Source organism: Bombina bombina, chromosome 9 (genome assembly GCF_027579735.1).
Source record: "Bombina bombina isolate aBomBom1 chromosome 9, aBomBom1.pri, whole genome shotgun sequence".
Classification (NCBI taxonomy): domain Eukaryota; kingdom Metazoa; phylum Chordata; class Amphibia; order Anura; family Bombinatoridae; genus Bombina; species Bombina bombina.
The window spans coordinates 85,587,583-85,608,779 of record NC_069507.1 but is presented as its reverse complement, the minus strand read 5'-3'; the positions used below and the strand labels follow the sequence as shown (position 1 = coordinate 85,608,779).

Below are 21,197 nucleotides of genomic sequence, written 5' to 3'. Positions count from 1 at the left end.
GGTAATGCCTGTCTAGAAAGGCAAACCTTAGATACCGGTAATGATCTTTGTGGATCGGTATGTGAAGGTAAGCATCTTTTAAATCCACTGTGGTCATGTACTGACCCTTTTGGATCATGGGTAAAATTGTCCGAATAGTCTCCATTTTGAACGATGGAACTCTTAGGAATTTGTTTAGGATCTTTAAATCCAGGATTGGCCTGAAAGTTCCCTCTTTTTTGGGAACCACAAACAGATTTGAGTAAAACCCTTGTCCCTGTTCCGACCGTGGAACTGGATGGATTACTCCCATTAATAAAAGCTCTTGTACGCAGCGTAGAAACGCCTCTTTCTTTATTTGGTTTGTTGACAACCTTGACAGATGAAATCTCTCTCTTGGGGGAGAGTATTTGAAGTCCAGAAGGTATCCCTGAGATATTATCTCTAGCGCCCAGGGATCCTGGACATCTCTTGCCCAAGCCTGGGCGAAGAGAGAAAGTCTGCCCCCCACTAGATCCGTTCCCGGATCGGGGGCCCTCAATTCATGCTGTTTTAGGGGCAGCAGCAGGTTTCCTGGCCTGCTTGCCCTTGTTCCAGGACTGGTTAGGTCTCCAGCCTTGTCTGTAGCGAGCAACAGATCCTTCTTGTTTTGGAGCAGAGGAAGTTGATGCTGCTCCTGCTTTGAAATTCCGAAAGGAACGAAAATTAGATTGTCTAGCCTTAGGTTTGGCCCTGTCTTGAGGCAGGGCATGGCCTTTACCTCCTGTAATGTCAGCGATAATTTCTTTCAATCCGGGCCCGAATAAGGTCTGCCCTTTGAAAGGTATATTAAGTAATTTAGACTTAGAAGTAACGTCAGCTGACCAGGATTTTAGCCACAGTGCTCTGTGCGCCTGAATGGCGAATCCGGAATTCTTAGCCGTAAGCTTAGTTAAATGTACTACGGCATCTGAAATAAATGAGTTAGCTAACTTAAGAGCTTTAAGCTTGTGTGTAATCTCATCTAATGGAGCTGATTCAAGTGTCTCTTCCAGAGACTCAAACCAAAATGCTGCTGCAGCCGTGACAGGCGCAATGCATGCAAGGGGTTGCAATATAAAACCTTGTTGAACAAACATTTTCTTAAGGTAACCCTCTAACTTTTTATCCATTGGATCTGAAAAGGCACAGCTATCCTCCACCGGGATAGTGGTACGCTTAGCTAAAGTAGAAACTGCTCCCTCCACCTTAGGGACCATTTGCCATAAGTCCCGTGTGGTGGTGTCTATTGGAAACATCTTTCTAAATATCGGAGGGGGTGAGAACGGCACACCGGGTCTATCCCACTCCTTAGTAACAATTTCAGTAAGTCTCTTAGGTATAGGAAAAACGTCAGTACTCGACGGTACCGCAAAATATTTATCCAACCTACACATTTTCTCTGGTATTGCAACTGTGTTACAATCATTCAGAGCCGCTAACACCTCCCCTAGTAATACACGGAGGTTTTCCAGCTTAAATTTAAAATTTGAAATATCTGAATCCAATCTGTTTGGATCAGAACCGTCAGCCGCAGAATGAAGCTCTCCGTCCTCATGTTCTGCAAGTTGTGACGCAGTATCTGACATGGCCCTAACATTATCAGCGCACTCTGTTCTCATCCCAGAGTGATCACGCTTACCTCTTAGTTCTGGTAATTTAGCCAAAACTTCAGTCATAACAGTAGCCATATCCTGTAATGTGATTTGTAATGGCCGCCCAGATGTACTCGGCGCCACAATATCACGCACCTCCCGAGCGGGAGATGCAGGTACTGACACGTGAGGCGAGTTAGTCGGCATAACTCTCCCCTCGTTGTTTGGTGAAATGTGTTCAATTTGTACAGATTGACTCTTATTTAAAGTAGCATCAATGCAGTTAGTACATAAATTTCTATTGGGCTCCACTTTGGCATTAGCACATATAGCACAGATGTCTTCCTCTGAATCAGACATGTTTAACACACTAGCAAATAAACTAGCAACTTGGAAATACTTTTCAAGTAATTTATTATAATAAGAAAACGTACTGTGCCTATAAGAAGCACAGAAAGAGTTATGACAGTTGAAAGTTAATAAACTGAAAGGTTATAGCATCAAATCTTTGTAAAAAACACAATTTTAGCAAAGGCTTGTTCCCATTAGCAAAGGATAACTAACCCTGATAGCAGAAAAAAAAGTTACAGAAATAAACGTTTTTTATCACAGTCAACTACAATCTCACAGCTCTGCTGTGAGTGATTACCTCCCTCAAAACAAGTTTTGAAGACCCCCTGAGTTCTGTAGAGATGAACCGGATCATGCAGGAAGTACAGTGAGCTTCTGACTGAATTTTTTGATGCGTAGCAAAAGCGCCAAAAACGGCCCCTCCCCCTCACACACAACAGTGAGAGAGATCAGTAAACTGTCAGAAATTAAATAAAACAACTGCCAAGTGGAAAAAAATAGTGCCCAAAATATTTTATTCACCCAGTACCTCAGAAATTAAACGATTTTACATGCCAGCAAAAAACGTTTAACATAAATTAAGTGTTATTAAAAAGCCTGTTGCTAGTCCCTGCAAATTAGGCTAAAGTCTTATGCACACAGTATAATTCCAGTGAAGTGCCATTCCCCAGAATACTGAAGTGTAAAATATACATACATGACAGCCTGATACCAGTTGCTGCTACTGCATTTAAGGCTGAGTTTACATTATATCGGTATGGCAGAATTTTCTCATCAATTCCATTGTCAGAAAATAATAAGCTGCTACATACCTCTTTGCAGATTAATCTGCCCGCTGTCCCCTGATCTGAAGTTTACCTCTCCTCAGATGGCCGAGAAACAGCAATATGATCTTAACTACGCCGGCTAAAATCATAGTAAAAACTCAGGTAGATTCTTCTTCAAATTCTACCAGAGAAGGAATAACACACTCCGGTGCTATTATAAAATAACAAACTTTTGATTGAAGGTATAAAACTAAGTATAATCACCATAGTCCTCTCACACATCCTATCTAGTCGTTGGGTGCAAGAGAATGACTGGAGGTGACGTAGAGGGGAGGAGCTATATGGCAGCTCTGCTGGGTGAATCCTCTTGCACTTCCTGTTGGGGAGGAGCAATATCCCAGAAGTAATGATGACCCGTGGACTGATCACACTTAACAGGAGAAAAAACTTCTCCATATAATGCCTTGTTCATACATAAGCAGAATATTCTAGTTGTGTAAATTATAGTTGTAGACATAGCATTATGTGTGTTTGTTCTGTGTCCAGTAACTTTGAGACCTATAAATTACTGTGTTTAGAATATTCTCTGGTGGTTGTGAATTAATATAAAACTATTTGAGAGTGAACCAATAGTAATTATTGAGAAGTGGCAAAGGTGCCATTTACAAAGTATTGTTAATGGTGCGAAATGCGTTATAATCATTTAGATTAACCCCACATAACTTTTTTTTGCACAGTAAACAGAGTGTGGTAATTTACTCTTGTATTCATCATTATTCACAACATTTGCCACATATTAACTGACTGCTAGAGATTACTTGGTAAAACGCGTGTTTAAAGAAATTACCATATTAAACATGTTACTGCATGAATCTCATTATAAGGATATTACCTTATGCTTAAATTTGTTGGAATTCTTGTTCTCCTTTTTGTTCAGATCAATAAAGTAGTGTGTAATACGATCCTTAGATTTGGCATCCATATCCCAGGAGATCTTGAAAGAATCACATGTGATGTTGCTTATTTTGATGTTGTGAGGGACAGGTAGCTCCTCCATTTCTGCAATACCACTATCTTGAGATTTGTTTCCTGAGAAAAAAAAAAATATATATTTAAAGAACCAGTAAATACAGTAGATTTGCATAATCGACAAACGCATGATAAAAAAACAATGCAATAGCACTTAGTCTGAACTTCAAATCAGTAGTAGATGTTTTTTCTTATAAATTTCAAAGATATATGTATTTACACTCCTCCTGCATCATGTGACATCAATCAGTCACTCACAAAAGCATATACGTATATTCTGTGAATTCTTGCACATGCTCAGTAGTAGGGATGGGTGAATGTTTCGCAACATTCGAAAAACGAAACACATTAGTTTGTTTCGAATTTAAAATTTTTGTACAACATTCTAACATTCGTTTCATGTATTCGAATTATGCAACATTCGAATTCGAAAAATTTTAATTTATATATTTGTAATAGTATTTCTAATGCTTTATTTAAATGTAATATTCGAATTCGAAACATTTGAATTTATATATTTGTAATAGTATTTCTAATGCTTTCTTTAAATGTAATTTTTGAATTATGCAATATTCGAATTAGAAACATTTGACTTGATATATTTGTATCTATTATATATCAATTTACTAAATTCCCTACCACATGAACTATTGAACTTCTGAATAGTATTTGTTAAATGGAATGTTACATTCGAAATTTCGAATGTTGACATTCAATCTAATTATGAACATTCAAATTCGAAAGTGACATTCGAAAACTGTAAATAGCATTCGATTATAGAATTTTTGAGAATATTCGTTCTTGTCAACATTCGATTATGTAAATCAAATTTCTACAATAGCATTCGTTCTAACATTCAAATTCTAATATGAAGACATTCGCCCATCCCTACCCAGTAGGAGCTTGTGACTCAAAAAGTGTAAAAAGACTGCACATTTCGTTAATGGAAGTAAATTGGAAAGTTGTTTAAAATTACTGCTCTATCTGAATCATGAAAGTTAAATTTTGAATTGAATGTCCCTTTAATCATTAACGAGAAGCTGTACTCAAAAAAATTATATCATTCATATGTCAAAAGGAGCACTTAAACGTCAATATTTTTATTTTTGCAGGAAAAATCTGATGTTAAAGCTTTTTTTAAAATGTAAACTGAAACTTTTGGTTGTGTACTTCCTACTAACCCTCACTGGCTAATAGGCACTTCCTTGTTGAATAATAGGCACTTCCTCCTAATAATAATTGGTTGAAAGATACTTACTGCTAATGTTTATTGAGTGACTAGTGTAAATTATGGAAAAAAGTAAGAAAAGAGTGGGGATGTCTGAATTTTTTAACACATTCAAATGTAACATTTCGACATTTAAATATTAAAATTCGTAACAATCCATATCAATGTCTATGGGAATGTAATATTTGAATGTAGATATTCGAGCTACAGATTGCAAGAGAAAGTGAGGCACTGGGTCCTATTTACTAAGATCCCAAACTGACTTGACTTGATACAAACTTTTTGTGGGACCCTCTCAAATAAGCTACAAAAATGCATCGTAAATATGGATAACAACTGGTAAGAGTTACAAAATTTATGGGGCTTTAAACAATTTCAGATAACAATATAAAATAATAAAAATCCTATATCTATAAAAACTCTACAATATACTTTCATTATTTATTTTGTCCCCTTTTCCTGTAATTCCTTTCTGAAATTGTGATCTTTTCAATTCCTGTTAGAAATAGAAGTGTAGAACACTGTTATATTCCACACAGTCATTGGCTGTACTCATTAGTGACCTATTTATAACTGCCCCTAATTGGCCACAGCAGAGAAGGTAACCTAAGTTACAACATGGCAGCTCCCATTATTTTATAGACACTCAATTTTACATGTATTTTGTCAATATTTAAACAGCTAATGAAACTTTTAAAAATGCATCTACATGTAATTTTAGACTAATCTTTTCTTTCAATGTATCAAACTGTCTAGCATTTATTTAGGGCAAGATTACAAGTAGTGCTTTATGCGTTTTCCGCACACGTGGTCTTTTTGCAATTAATTTCCATTGTGCAGCTATTACAAGTCTTGGAAAATCATGATTGTGCATGCGCATTCGCCTTTTACGCAACAATCCTTTTCGCGTTCAAAGAGATGTAGTTAACAGTTTTGTGCAACATAAAAGTTTTACGAAACACTTAAAAAATACATTACGATGTAAAGTTACACACATATTGACAATAATAAGAAATATCAAATGTGACGGCGCTGTGTCACCTCAGGGGATGCAAGCTGCTCTTTTCCTCTGTGAAACCTGCCTTCTTTCACCTCCAAAATAAAAAGCTCACAATGGTGTAGCACGTTTCAAATAAAATGGTAGGCACACAAACAGGTCATACTCACAGGATTTCAGTTTTAAATCAGACTTTTATTAAAGCCATTACAATTGTGAGCTTTTTATTTTGGAGGTGAAAGAAGGCGGGTTTCACAGAGGTAAAGAGCAGCTTGCATCCCCTGATGTGATACAGCGCCACCACATTCAATATTTCTTGTTTCTGGATACGGTCTGGGAGAACCGGGGCTGGCAGCGAGCATCTCAAGGGAAGTGCTAACATAGCTTCATACTTTACTGCTATTTACAAGTCATATTAACACTGTCTATTAAAAATGATTTAAAAAAAATTATTGCACACAAAAGTTATAATGGCTCAAAGATACGAGATCTCGGGTGTTAGAAAAAAAAAGGCGACGCATGGATTTTACATTGACATACATAGAGAAACATGGATCTATATGTATATATATATGTATATGTTTAACAATAGAGATAATGAAAAGATTTTACATTACAATCTTATGCACATTAAACAATATCTCAGAGGGATTTTCAATGAGATATTCACATATAGATTCTCACGATATATACTCATATACAGTGCTAAGCGTACATGAGTACACCCCAACAGATTTGTCAGACAACCTTTACGTTAAATTTCAGAAACAACATATTCTATGGGACACTATACTACAAAATACTCCCACAAATACAGGCTATTGATTGCAATGAAGATTTGTTAATTTGCACACACAACAAAGTATTTTTTCTAACAATTTCTTTCAAGACCATGTTGCAAAAATGAATACACCTCAAATTCCTAATTAAGAAGAATTTAACTACAGGTGAGTCTAATTATTCATTAAACAGATGTCCAGCCGACAGTTGATTATAAAAGGGCGTTACTTACCAAAGAAAACCCCTTCCCATGTCAGGCTATCAGCAATAGCATTACATGGAAGAGAAATGTCACAAGGCCTGAGAAACGTGAAGGCTACAAGAAGATCAGCAAAGCTTTACTTATCAGTCAGTCTACTGTAGCAAAAGTGATCCAAAAATGTAACAAAGATGGAACTGCAACCATCTCACAGAGACGTCCAGGCCATCCACGGAAGTTAACACCTCAACAGGAGCGTCTTCTGATGAGAAGGATTCAAGAAAATCGGCATGCAAGTTCACTGCAGTTAGCTAAAGAAGTAGAAAGCCAAACTGGGGTGATTGTTTCCCGTGACACAATACGACATACACTGCAGAGGAATTGCGTGCATGGGTGTCGTCCATAAAGGAAGCCTCTCCTAAAGCCCATGCACAAAAAAGCCCACCTAGAATTTGCCAGGACACATGCTGAAAAAGAAGAAAACTACTGGGACTCTATACTCTGGAGTAATGAGACCAAGATATTTTTTTTTTGGAACTGATGGCTTCAAAATTGTATGGTGTCTCAAAGGTGAGGAATACAATGAAAAATGCATGGTGCCTACAGTGAAACATGGTGGTGGCAGTGTCCTTTTGTGGGGCTGCATGACTGCTGCTGGTGTCGGGGAGATGCATTTCATTGATGGTATTGTGAATTCACAGATGTACTGCTCTATATTGAAAGATAATATGCTACCATCACTCCATGCCCTTGGTAGTCGTGCAGTTTTCCAACATGATAATGATCCTAAAACACACATCAAAGGCCACTGTTGTATTTCTGAAGAAGAAAAGGGTGAAAGTGATGCAGTGGCCAAATATGTCTCCAGATCCGATCCCAATCGAACACTGTTACAGAAGCATTAGTTATTTTTGTTGTGAAGAGCTTATTTCCCAGCAGCAATGCCTGAACCAGCAAGCCAGCGCCTAAGAAGGGCTCCAAGAAAACCGTAACAAGTTTCATTTCATAAAGAGTTAACTCTTTTTTTTCAGCTTTTTAGAAACTATTGTCTAATCACCTCTGGAGCCAGACTGCTAATTGATAAGATGAACTTGTAAACTTGTTATCTTAAGTACTGTAATCCTATTGTGGCCTGTCAAAGGACAGTGCTCTCTATCTAAATGTGTGATGGGGGATTTTGTGCTTCCCCCCCTCTCCCCCTGGGAGTGCCCTGTGTGCATGTAACCTTAATAAAAAGCAGGCTGGGCATCCCAGTCCTGAGTTCTTGTTTGACCCTCAATCGCAGCGTTGACTCGTTTTTGTGGGCAGAAGGGTATCCTAGCTGTACTGCAGCTAAGGGAGATTATTCTATATTTGCGAGACTCATATAGAATACTATGGAAAGCAGCTTCTCCCCTCTTTAGCAATAGGATCCAGGCTACTAAGCGGTCCATCTCTCAGCGAGACTAAGGGTAACCGTAACATTTGGCGGCAGCGGCGGGATTTTCCTGGATTTCCTAGGAGAGGTACAGAACGGATGGAGAGCGCTTACGAAAAATTGAAGCGTACAACCCTAAAGGATTTACTTGAAAGCATAGGGGGGGTACGCCAGCAACCGGCCGAGGAGAGAGCTGATCACAGAATTGACCGAACTGGATCAGAGCTTCACAATGGCGGAAACACCGACCACGATTAGTGACGAAAAAACCAGGATTGTTCGGGAAAGGCTCTCATTATACGGGCCGAACCCCTCCATGGAATTGGTACAGCAGTTGATGGCGGAGGCGGACAAGGATATACGGAGAGACTCGAGCCCACGAACTCAACCTAGCGAACGCACACCGCAATGCTGAAGCCCCGCAGGTAATCATCCCTGTCGAAAATGCTGGGAGGCCCAAGATACCCTATGCGGCATTTCGACCCTTCCTAGAGAGCGAGACAGGGATTGATGAATATTTGGCGGACTTCGAAAGGCAATGTGCCCTGCACCAGATTCCCAACAGAGAGTGGCCCACGATATTGTCTGGGAAACTATCCGGGCGAGCCCTGGAAGCCTTTCGTACTCTGGGTGCTGATGAAGTGACACAGTATGAGCTAGTTAAGGAGACACTGTTGCGACGATACGCTGTAACTCCGGACACGTATCGCCGACAGTTTCGGGGCACGGAAAAGAAGCCTAACGATACCCATATGGAATGGGCGCACCGAATGCGGAGAGCGGCAAATCACTGGCTGAGCGGAAGTAAAGCAGTGACTGGGGAGGAAATTTTACAATTGTTTCTCTTAGAACATTTTTATAATGGCATGGAACAGCAAGGGAAGGAATGGCTGCGAGACAGGCGGCCTTCTACCTTAGAAGAAGCAGCCAAATTGGCCGATGAACATTATGACTCCCGTCTTCACGAACCCATGAACTACCGAGCTCCAGCACGGGTCGAACCCAGAGAGGTTTACCGTGCACCCCCTCGTGCTGAATTCCGAGCCCCGGTGCCCACAGGGCCCGTCCGACACTCAGGACCACCCAATAACAGCTCTGAGCGTCCCAGACCGACTTGCCACCGATGCAAGCAACCAGGGCATTTCATGGCTAGCTGCCCCCTTAATACGCACCAGACACCCAGGAATTACAATTACCCCTCTGGGTCCTATCGTCCGGCCCGGGCCCTCTGTGTTAACCAAGAGGCCCCTATGGAGGGATATGTGGGGCCGCTTCACGAGGCAGACCCTGTATATGCTGCCTCAGATAACCGCCAGCACCATCGGCAGAGGGGAGGGCTCGAGGGGCGATCTACCGAGGGATTGCGAGACACAGGGGCTACTATCACGCTGGTACAGAGTCATTTGGTGCCAGAGCACAAGCGATCCGGACAGACGGTGGCCGTTAGAGTGGCGGGGGGGGATGTGTACAAAATTCCAACAGCTAAAGTGCATCTTGATTGGGGAGCGGGAAAGGGGGCTGTGAACGTGGGCCTAATGGATAATTTACCTGCCGAAGTACTACTGGGCAACGATTTGGGCCCCATGACTTCTGCCTATGCTCCAGTATGCAACAACGAGGCGGACCCAGTGACTACACGGGCCCAAGCCCGGACGGAGCGAGAGCTTTCACCAGTGCGGGAGACACAGGTAAGACCTACCCCGACCTTGCCTGACAGGTTAGGCCCCATACCCTGGGACACCCCAGATGCTTTCGAGGCAGAGTCTAAGACTGACCCCGACCTTACAAAAGTACCGGGAACGAGCAGAGACCGGAGGGGGCGGGGCAGATAACGAAACATTCTTATGGGAAAAAGGGAAACTATACCGCTGGACAGAGAAAAGGGGACAGCGTAGGCGACAGCTGGTAGTGCCCCACAAATACCGTCAAGAAATCCTCAAAATAGGCCACGACATCCCCTTAGCAGGCCACCTAGCCGTTACCCGTACCCTACACCGCATTACTCACACGTTCTTTTGGCCAGGGGTGCACGCTGACGTTAGAACTTACTGTAACACCTGCGATGTGTGTCAACGAGTAGGAAGGCGAGGCGATCACCCTAAAGCCCAGCTAGTAAATATGCCCATTGTAGAGGAACCCTTCAGCCGGGTTGCTATTGACCTAGTGGGACCACTGGCTACCCCTAGTCCCTCCGGTAAGCGATACATTCTTACCGTAGTGGACTACGCTACCAGGTACCCAGAGGCTGTCGCCCTATCCAACATACAAGCGGATACGGGTAGCGAATGCACTAGTACAGGTGTTCTCCCGGGTAGGATTTCCAAAAGAAATCCTATCCGACCGAGGCACCCAAATTTACGGCTGAATTGACCCAACAACTCTGGCAGGTTTGCAAAATTAAGTCCCTCCTAAGCTCCCCATACCACCCCCCAGACGAACGGGCTGTGTGAGAGGTTCAATGGGACCCTCAAAGCAAATGCTCAAGACGTTCACTCAGGAATACCGAGACTGGGAACGCTTCCTGCCGCACCTCCTATTTGCTTATCGGGAGGTGCCCCAGGAAACGACAGGGTTCTCTCCCTTCGAGTTGCTCTACGGAAGAAAGGTACGGGGACCCCTAAACCTGATCCGGGAGCACTGGGAGGGAGAGATGGAGGCTGACGGTGTCCCAATTGTGCCATACGTGCTGGAACTCAGGGACCGAATGGAGCAATTAGCCAAATCCGTGCGGGCTAATCTCCAGTTGGCCCAGAGAAGACAGAAAGTATGGTACGATCGGGGGGGCCCGAAAGAGAATCTTCACCATAGGACAAAAGGTGTTAGTACTTAAGCCGGTGAAGACAGACAAATTGCAGGCGTCCTGGCAGGGTCCCCTACCAGATCGTAGAGAAAAGGGGAGACACCACTTATGTGATAGCTAGCTGCCACGACAACAATCTTAGAAAGACATTCCATGTAAACATGCTCAAGGAATATTTTGAGCGACCAGAGAACATGACGGCCGTATGTTGTTCCCCTCAGGAAGACCCCGACAGTTTACCCATTCCAGACCTATTAGAAAAGAGCCTCCCCCACAGGTATAGTGGCGCAGGTTCAGATAGGGGACCGACTTAGCCCCACTGAAAGGGAGCAGCTCAACCAACTCCTCCAGTCCAAACACCTCACCTTCTCCCCGAAGCCAGGGTACACTACTTTAACCACCCACCAGGTAGATACTCCGGGACAAGCTCCCTTGCGCCAGGCTCCGTACCGAATCCCCGAAGCAGTTAGGACAGGAATGAAGAAGGAGATCGATGAGATGCTCCAGCTCAGGGTAATTGAGCCCTCCGATAGTCCCTGGGCCTCCCCAGTTGTCTTGGTGCCCAAGAAAGATGGGACCACCCGGTTCTGCGTAGACTATCGGAGGCTCAATGAAAATACTGTGACGGACGCTTACCCTATGCCCAGGGTAGACGAGCTACTCGATCGTATAGCCAGGGGAAATTACCTGACCACTATTGACCTCTGCAAAGGTTACTGGCAGATTCCCCCGGCCCCGGAGGCTATCCCCAAGTCGGCATTCGTCACCCCATTCGGCTTATATCAGTTTAGGGTAATGCCGTTTGGGATGAAGAATGCCCCAGCTACATTCCAGCGCTTGGTGGATAGGCTCCTGGATGGCTTCCAGAGTTTTGCTTGCGCCTACCTGGACGACATAGCGATCCACAGTGAGTCCTGGGAGGACCACTTAGCTCATGTGGGAATGGTTCTGGATCAGATCCGGGCTGCTGGCCTGACTCTGAAGCCAGAAAAATGCCACTTTGGGATGGCCGAGGTACAGTACCTGGGTCACCGGGTGGGGTGTGGAAAAGCAGCGACCAGAGCCGGCCAAAATAGAAGCTGTCGCCAATTGGCCCACCCCCATCACTAAGACTCAGGTCCTAGCCTTCCTGGGCACGGCAGGGTACTATAGACGGTTCGTACCAGACTACAGCACACTTGCCAAACCCCTGACTGACTTGACCAAGAAGAACTTACCTCGACAGGTCCTGTGGTCTCCCCACTGTGAAACGGCTTTCCAGGCTCTCAAAAATGCTCTAATTAACGCTCCTGTCTTGGCGGCCCCAGCCCTTAACAAACGTTTTATCGTCCATACAGATGCTTCCATGTTCGGGCTGGGAGCCGTCCTCAGCCAAGTAGGCGAAGATGGAGGGGAGCATCCAGTTGCCTACATCAGCCGGAAGCTCCTGCCCCGCGAAGTCAGCTATGCAGCGGTCGAAAAGGAGTGTTTGGCTTTGGTGTGGGCATTAAAGAAATTGACTCCCTATTTATATGGTCAGGAGTTCACTCTGGTCACCGACCATAACCCGTTGGTGTGGCTGAACCGGGTCTCTGGAGATAACGGCAGGCTATTACGTTGGAGCTTATCGTTGCAAACCTTCAATTTCACCATTACTTACAGACCTGGGAAACAGAATGGCAACGCCGACGGGTTGTCCAGACAAACCGACCTCAGCCCCGCATAACCAGCGGTCTGGACAGCCTTAGTCTGCCCCGAAAAGGGGTCAGACCGTGTCTGCCAGAGTGTTCCACAGAAAGGGAGCAATGTTACAGAAGCATTAGTTATTTTGTTGTGAAGAGCTTATTTCCCAGCAGCAATGCCTGAACCAGCAAGCCAGCGCCTAAGAAGGGCTCCAAGAAAACCGTAACAAGTTTCATTTCATAAAGAGTTAACTCTTTTTTTTCAGCTTTTAGAAACTATTGTCTAATCACCTCTGGAGCCAGACTGCTAATTGATAAGATGAACTTGTAAACTTGTTATCTTAAGTACTGTAATCCTATTGTGGCCTGTCAAAGGACAGTGCTCTCTATCTAAATGTGTGATGGGGGATTTTGTGCTTCCCCCCCTCTCCCCCTGGGAGTGCCCTGTGTGCATGTAACCTTAATAAAAAGCAGGCTGGGCATCCCAGTCCTGAGTTCTTGTTTGACCCTCAATCGCAGCGTTGACTCGTTTTTGTGGGCAGAAGGGTATCCTAGCTGTACTGCAGCTAAGGGAGATTATTCTATATTTGCGAGACTCATATAGAATACTATGGAAAGCAGCTTCTCCCCTCTTTAGCAATAGGGATCCAGGCTACTAAGCCTGTCCATCTCTCAGCGAGACTAAGGGTAACCCGTAACCAAACACCTATGGGGAATTCTGAAGAGTCAAGTTGAGCATCACTCTCCATCCAGCATCCAGGCTCTAAAAGAGGTCATCTTGAAGAATGGAAAAAGATAGATGTTGCAATATGTCGCCAACTTGTTCATTCCATGCCTAGAAGACATTGGGACCCATTTATCAAGCTCCGGTGGAGCTTGAGGGCCCGTGTTTCTGGTGAGCCTTTTACAGGTAAAAGAGCTGATTACTTTGGGGCAATGCCCCGCAAAAGGCCCTTTAAAGGGCTATTGGTAGTTTAGTTTAGGCTAGGGGTTTTTTATTTTGGGGGGGCTTTTTTTTATTTTGATAGGGCTATTAGATTAGGTGTAATTAGTTTAAATATCTGTAATTTGTTTATTATTTTCTGTAATTTAGTGTTTGTTTTTTTGTACTTTAGCTAATTTAATTTAATTTAGGTAATTGTATTTAATTTAGGTAATTTATTTAATTATAGTGTAGTGTTAGGTGTTTTGTAATTTAGGTTAGGTTTTATTTTACAGGTACTTTTGTATTTATTTTAACTAGGTAATTATTAAATAGTTAATAACTATTTAATAACTATTGTACCTAGTTAAAATAAATACAAACTTGCCTGTAAAATAAAAGTAAACCCTAAGCTAGCTACAATGTAACTATTAGTTATATTGTAGCTAGCTTAGGGTTTATTTTATAGGTAAGTATTTAGTTAATTATAGTAATTTTTATTTAGATGTATTCAAATTATATTTAAGTTAGGGGGTGTTAGGGTTAGGGTTAGATTTAGGTTTAATACATTTAATATAGTGGCGGCGACGTTGGAGGCGGCAGATTAGGGGTTAATAAATGTAGGTAGGTAGCGGCGATGTTAGGGATGGCAAATTAGGGGTTAATAATATTTAACTAATGTTTGCGAGGCGGGAGTGTGGCGGTTTAGGGGTTAATATGTTTATTATAGTTGAGGCGATGTCTGGAGCGGCAGATTAGGGGTTAAAAAATGTATTATAGTGTTTGCGATGCGGGAGGGCCTCGGTTTATGGGTTAATAGGTAGTTTATGGGTGTCAGTGTACTTTTTAGCACTTTAGTTATGAGTTTTATGTTACGGCGTTGTACCATAAAACTCTTAACTACTGAAATGCGTTAGGACTCTTGACGGGGTAGGGTGTACCGCTCACTTTTTGGCCTCCAAGGACAGACTCATAATACCGGCGCTATGGAAGTCCCATTGAAAATAGACTTTACGAAGTTTACGTAAGTCGGTTTGCGGTAAGGCCAAAAAAGTGTGCGGTGACCCTAAACCTTCAAGACTCGTAATAGCAGCGGGCGTAAAAAAGCAGCGTTAGGACCTCTTAACGCTGCTTTTTTACCCTAACGCACAACTCGTAATTTAGCCGTGTCTATACAAAAGGCTGACACTTAGAGAAAGCAATTGAAAATTAACATTTCCATATCCGTCACTCCTAACCCCCTCTACTCCCAATGAGCTGCTGCTGCTGCTGCATTTTTTTGTTTACATATCTTTTCTTTAGAAAATACTAAAGTACAGATGGTGGTTTTAATAGTCAAAACAAGCTATTTTAAATGACAAAATAAATGTGAAGGTGCATTTTTTAAACAATATAATACACTCCAGCAAGTAAAATTAATTATAGGCAACATATTAAAGGGGAAGAAAATTTGCAGTTCAATTACCCTTTAACATTACATTGTTTTAGAACTATTAGACATGTCCATTTTTACGTATTTTTTATTTGTTTTCCAAATACAAAATGTGTTGATTCCTTCATTTAAAAGGACATAAAACACTAAATCTTTCTTTGATGATTCAGATAGATGATACAACTTTAAACAACTTTTCAATTTACTTCTACTATCTAATTTTTTGTTGTCTTGATATCCTTTTGTTGAAAATCATAGCTAGGTAGGCTCAAGAGCAGTAATGCACTACTGGGAGCTAACGGCTGATTTATGGCTGCACATATATGCCTCTTGTGATTGGCTAATCTGATGTGCTCAGCTATCTGCCAGTAGTGCATTGATGCTCCTTCAACAAAGGATAACAAGAGAATGAAGCAAATTTTATAATAAAAGTAAACTAAAATGTTTAAAACTGTACGTTCTATCTGTAACAAGAAATAAAAATATGAGGTTTCATGTAACCTTTTATCTACAGTATTGGATAGATATACTTAATAACAAATATATCATCAAATTAACACATTTTGTATTAATTCACTTGTTTGTTTCGTTGATTTATTTATTTATTAGTATATCAATCTATCAGAAAGAATCAGCAAATTTTGTATATGCTCATTCATTTCTTTCATTAATGGTCAAATAACAGGAAATTATGCTAAAATGTCACTATTCGCTCAAACAATAAAAAAAAAGCACATCTAAACTCTGTGCACACTGAAAATGATAGGCACATAAGTACATCAGCTTTATTTGGAGGACATTAAAGGGACAGTCTACACCAGCATTTTTATTTTTTTAAAAGATAGATAATCCCTTTATTACCCATTCCCCAGTTTTGCATAACCAACACAGTTATAATAATATACTTTTAACCTATGGGATTATCTTGTATCTAAGCCTCTGCAAACTGCCCCTTTATTTCAGTTCTTTTGACAGACTTGCAGTCTAGCCAATCAGTGCCTGCTCCCAGATAACTTCACGTGCACGAGCACAGTGTTATCTGTATGAAATATGTGAACTAACACCCTCTAGTGGTGAAAAACTGTTAAAACACATTCTGAAAAGAGGTGGCCTTCAAGGTCTAAGACATTTGCATATTAACCTCCTAGGTTAAGCTTTCAACTAAGAATACCAAGAGAACAAAGCAAAATTGGTGATAAAAGTAAATTGGAAAATTGTTTAAAATTACATGCTCTATCTGAATCATGAAAGTTTATTTTGGCCTAGACTGTCCCTTTAACCCTTTGGCTGCTAAGCCATTTCCCACCTGGATGCTAATATTTTATTTTTTTATTATTATTTTTGAAAACTTTTTTTTTTAACTTTTTAATTTTTTTTTTACAGACCCCCAATACTTACACTGTTGGAAAGGTTAGGCTATTACCTTTACAACAATTGGTCTTGGGGGTCTGTAGCTGCTTAGATGCCTGAGATACAGGCTTCTAAGCAGCATGCCCCCTCCTCCTATACTTAACATTGTTAAGTATAAATAAAGTTGCGCAGTGACGTCATCACATAATTGCTCGTCACCTCAGCGCGCATCACTTGAAGCCTCGGCGATGCCTGTCACTCTACAGGCATGATAGCTGGGGTAGGAGCAGCAAGAAGCCCCGTCATTAGCACCAGAGTGAGAAACTCTGTGACGGCTCAGAGCCGTCATTAGCACTCAAAGGGTTAAGGACCAAATTAGAAGTGGAGCGCAAAATATCGCTTACGTGAGTGCGTTATTTGCCCTCCACTCGGTAATACCAGCGCACATTAATGTGTGCTGAATTGCAGGAAAGCTTTGCACTCACGAGAACGCGCTTCTATAGGCTCCAATGGGAGCCTCGTTCTCATGCCATAAGACACGGCTGAGAATCTTCACACACTCTCATCGCCACTGCAGGTCCGGAGAACGCTATAGTTCTGACGAAAAGCAGAAGTGGAACAGTCCACAACACCACAACACAGTAAGAGGCACCAAAAGCAAGGGCTGGTAAAAGCAGAAAAATCTTTATTGCATCCGGTTAAAATATGGTAAAATAAAAAATAAAATAAGGTACATGGCCAAAGAACCTCTGGCTGAGAACCCAGTGCAGCGAAGGGGGTAAGTCACGCAGCGATAGGCAGCAAAGTATAACTATATATATACATGCATATATACATATTTATATGTTAATATGTTTTTTTCTAACACCCGCACCTGCTCGATTTAACCCCTAAAAACTACTTAGCGCAGGGTTTTAAAAATAAAATGAAAAAGGCTAATATTTTTTTATTTTCAAGATCCACACTAAACTAAAATATTGGGGCACTTTTGGAAAATTAACCAGAAATCTGCCATAAATTAGCGCTCCACTTGTAATCTAGCCCTAACTATATTGTCTAATTATTCAATAAAGTGTTCTATGCATTTATATAACTCCATGTAAATCAGCTTTGTTTGCTGCTGAATATTAGATACATTCTATATTCCTAGAAACAATGGTTTCTAAACACACTTCTATACATCACCTACTTCAAACTAGTAATATATTTCAGTATTTCAAAAAAATCAGTAGTTTAAAACGGTTGTCTCAAGAGTTAACTACAATTATGTTGTCAATAACTAAGGTCACATAAAGCAGAGTTTATAAGTATGACAATGATACCACAATACTGATGTGAATACGTCTATACATAGCTCATCATATTGGTGTACTTGTTTTGTCTTGTACCATTAATCCTAACAATATAAGAGCTTCTGTTATCGATGCCCAGATGAATTCAGCTATTTTACTTAAAATAAACATATAAGCTCACAAAAGAAAACACAAGAGTCCTTTGTACATAGTTATGAGCTGGTGTTTATAGCAAAGATACACACTTGTTTTAAATAATTTAGCTTATAGAAATTGAGGTTTAAATAAATTATGAATATTTACAGCATCCTTGTAAAATGTATTTTTTTGTTAAAAGTACTGCTTTACACAAATATGTTTAGCAAGAGTTACATACACTTCACCGACAGCAGGTTCCATCACTCGCTTAATTGTTACAGCAAAATATAAAGCAAATATTAAGAAAAAATAATAATTGAAAGATAATAATATGCTCCTTAGAGATTAGTGTTTACTTTCCAAACAAATCCATAGCCAGATTGCACAATTATTGTTTTGTATTTAAATACTATAGAAAAACGTGCATCAACATGAAATTAGTTTGGAGTGATTTTGCAGGAATTAAGAGCAAGAAATATTACAACCAAATAGTTGATTTACTTACCGAAGACCAATAGAATAATATAAAGGCAATGCTCTGATATTCAGATGTCATAAGCACTGAGAACTCCCTATCTCATCAACAGTAAACACCAAGTCAGACTGAGATCTACTCTAGTTAAACTTGTTTCCTATTATGCTCATCATAAAAGGGCATGGGCGTATCTAGAGCCCTGTGTTCAACAAAAATGCTTGTCACTTGGACACTACCATACACTGCAGTGGCATAACTAATGGATGTTAGACCGTGGTGCAAGAAAAAATATTAAAGGGGCAGTATACGTCAAGTTTTCATTTAATTGCATGTAATAGACACTACTATAAAGAATCATATGCACAGTGATATAAAAATACAGTATAAAACCTTTTAAAAACTTACTTAGAAGCTCCCAATTTAGTACTGTTGATGAGGTTAGCCTGGAACACCCACAGAAAGGGGCTGATAGCAGAATCTCTACACCTCCCCCCTCCCTTGCATATGAAAAGACCCATTATACAAACAGAAACAGTCTGACATCTGTATACAACAGTCTACTCTAAAACTTTTGGGCTTAGTTAGGAGTCTGAAAATCAGCACAATGTTATTTAAAAATAAGCAAAACTATACATTTTTATAAAAACACACCCAGATGGGCAATATAAATGGATCATCTACAAAACATTTATGCAAAGAAAAATCTAGAGTACAATGTCCCTTTCATTGTCAGTTGTAACTAATAACAACAAGAGCAATATTGGAAATACAGAATTTTAGATAAAAAAGGGGTTATTTAATCATTACATTTAAACAAAAATTGGCAAGGTATATGCCTACGGGCCTGATTATCTAAAGCTCTCGGCTGTGGCGAGATTATCTAAGAAGTCTTGTCGGTACTGCAAGGTCAACTCGAAAAAAAACATAGAAAGGCAAATTTTAGCTGTTTATCTAGATATACTGGTCTATGAACGATAGACACCTACATTACAATATAATGCTCATCAAGAAAAAAGCAACCAAAGTTTTTGCGAGATTTATCTCAAGATTTTGATCATTAGGTCCTATTTGAAAATTCAGATAAGATGCATGGTCCCTGCACCATTTCTTGCCAGCAACTTGTGTAAAGATAACCCTGTTTGTAGAGAGAAATAAATCATTTTGAATAAGATTATAGGATGAGCTTAAAAACAAACCAGCTGCAATAGCCTCTGTGTCACATGTCCAAGTTTCTAGAGCATCCACTCATTTGTTACTATGCATTTTCTGTCTTTAAAGTATTCTGGGATATGAGACTTTAGCTAGTCATGATGTTCTTGATAGTCCTTCCGTATGAATTGAAAACACAAAACAAAACACTTGACACTTTTATGCTGGATTAGTCCTAGAAATTAACTCTAAAAGAGTTATGGAGCTTTTTGCAGGATTGATCTGCCAATCAAAATTCTGAAGAGACTGTAAAACTTGTTGAATATATCTGTCCTCTACGTCCCTTATTGATACCTTTAGGAAATCATCCATATACAATTTCTTCTAACAACCTCGGCTTATAGAGCTGGCAAAACATTTTTTTGGGAAAAAAATCACTGCCGCTATAGAAAGATTGCATCAAAGACCAACAAAAATAAAAAAGGAAAGATTATATATCGAGCCTGACTTTATTGTGTAAATTGGCTTGATTATAGAGCCCGAATTATAATATTACATCTTAAAATTGAGAACTTTTACAATTTTTCTTAGGCTGAGAATTCTGACACTCTTATAGAAATAAAAGTAATTGACAACACCATTATGACATATATATCTCTGATGAAGCGCATGTGAGCATGCGGGAAACGCGTCAGATCTAATCCTTGCACACTGTGATTGTGTCTTTCACTTACCTGCTCTAATAAACCAACATTGGCAACAGTCTTGGAGTTCCTCGTTTTCTTCCTATATTCTATATATATTTATATGTGTGTGCGTATTGTGATTTTACTAATTCTGATTGTGCCTTGAATGATTCTGTGTGTATCTTTTAAAACTTACATTGAACTTTGTATTGTTTTCATGTAAATAAGCCTGTCTGTTTCAGAGGGTGGCAGGGACAGGGGAGTTCCCTGGGTGTATCTGAAGCTTTCTCACTACTCTCATTATATTCTCTTAGCACTATAAGGTCTCACTGATTTATCTTGTCAACTGTATGCAGGTGAAGTTTCCTCATATACTTATTTAACTGACAGAGAATTAAACTGTGCTAAACTAGAAGTAAATACAAGTAAAACTGTAGAGAAAAAAATCAGTTTAATTTGCATTTGCTTAATGTAGTGCATCAAGCACTAGATAAAGCTGTCGGGTACTTTAGCTAGCTTGGGGGCACACTACATTAAAGTGAATTATGCATTTGGAAGATTTGTGATTAGACTGCAACAAAAACAGTGTTTTTTTAAAAACAAAAAACAAATGTGGCAGAAGACGTGGGCTTTGAAGAGTGAAACAGAAGCCATTTTATAGGTCAGAATATAGACTCTTATGAAGATTATTACATGTACACATACTGTACAATCGTTTTATTAGAAAAAAAATGTTAACAGGACCTTTAGTTTTGATTCACTGTCCTTTTAATGTCTGGTATGGTGTGGTGTTTGAATACTTGTGTACAGGCCCTCACAGCATACATATGTGTATACTTCTGAAAATCAAGTGATAACTTTTACTAGAAGCATTTTTGTTAATAGAAGTCTATTGCAATCATGGTTCTATTTAAAACTGAAATGTGCCCATG

General features: G+C 40.4%; 1 protein-coding gene across 2 annotated transcripts in view; it reads right to left on the bottom strand.

The window, feature by feature from the left end:
* PHYHIPL (phytanoyl-CoA 2-hydroxylase interacting protein like) overlaps positions 1 to 21,197 on the bottom strand; it is a 352,334-nt gene that overhangs the window by 155,311 nt on the left and 175,826 nt on the right. For both annotated transcript variants that reach the window (XM_053692241.1, XM_053692242.1), the window contains exon 2: positions 3,603 to 3,799. In XM_053692241.1, coding sequence (XP_053548216.1) covers positions 3,603 to 3,799 — 197 coding nt within the window. The remainder of the gene's footprint in view (positions 1 to 3,602; positions 3,800 to 21,197) is intronic.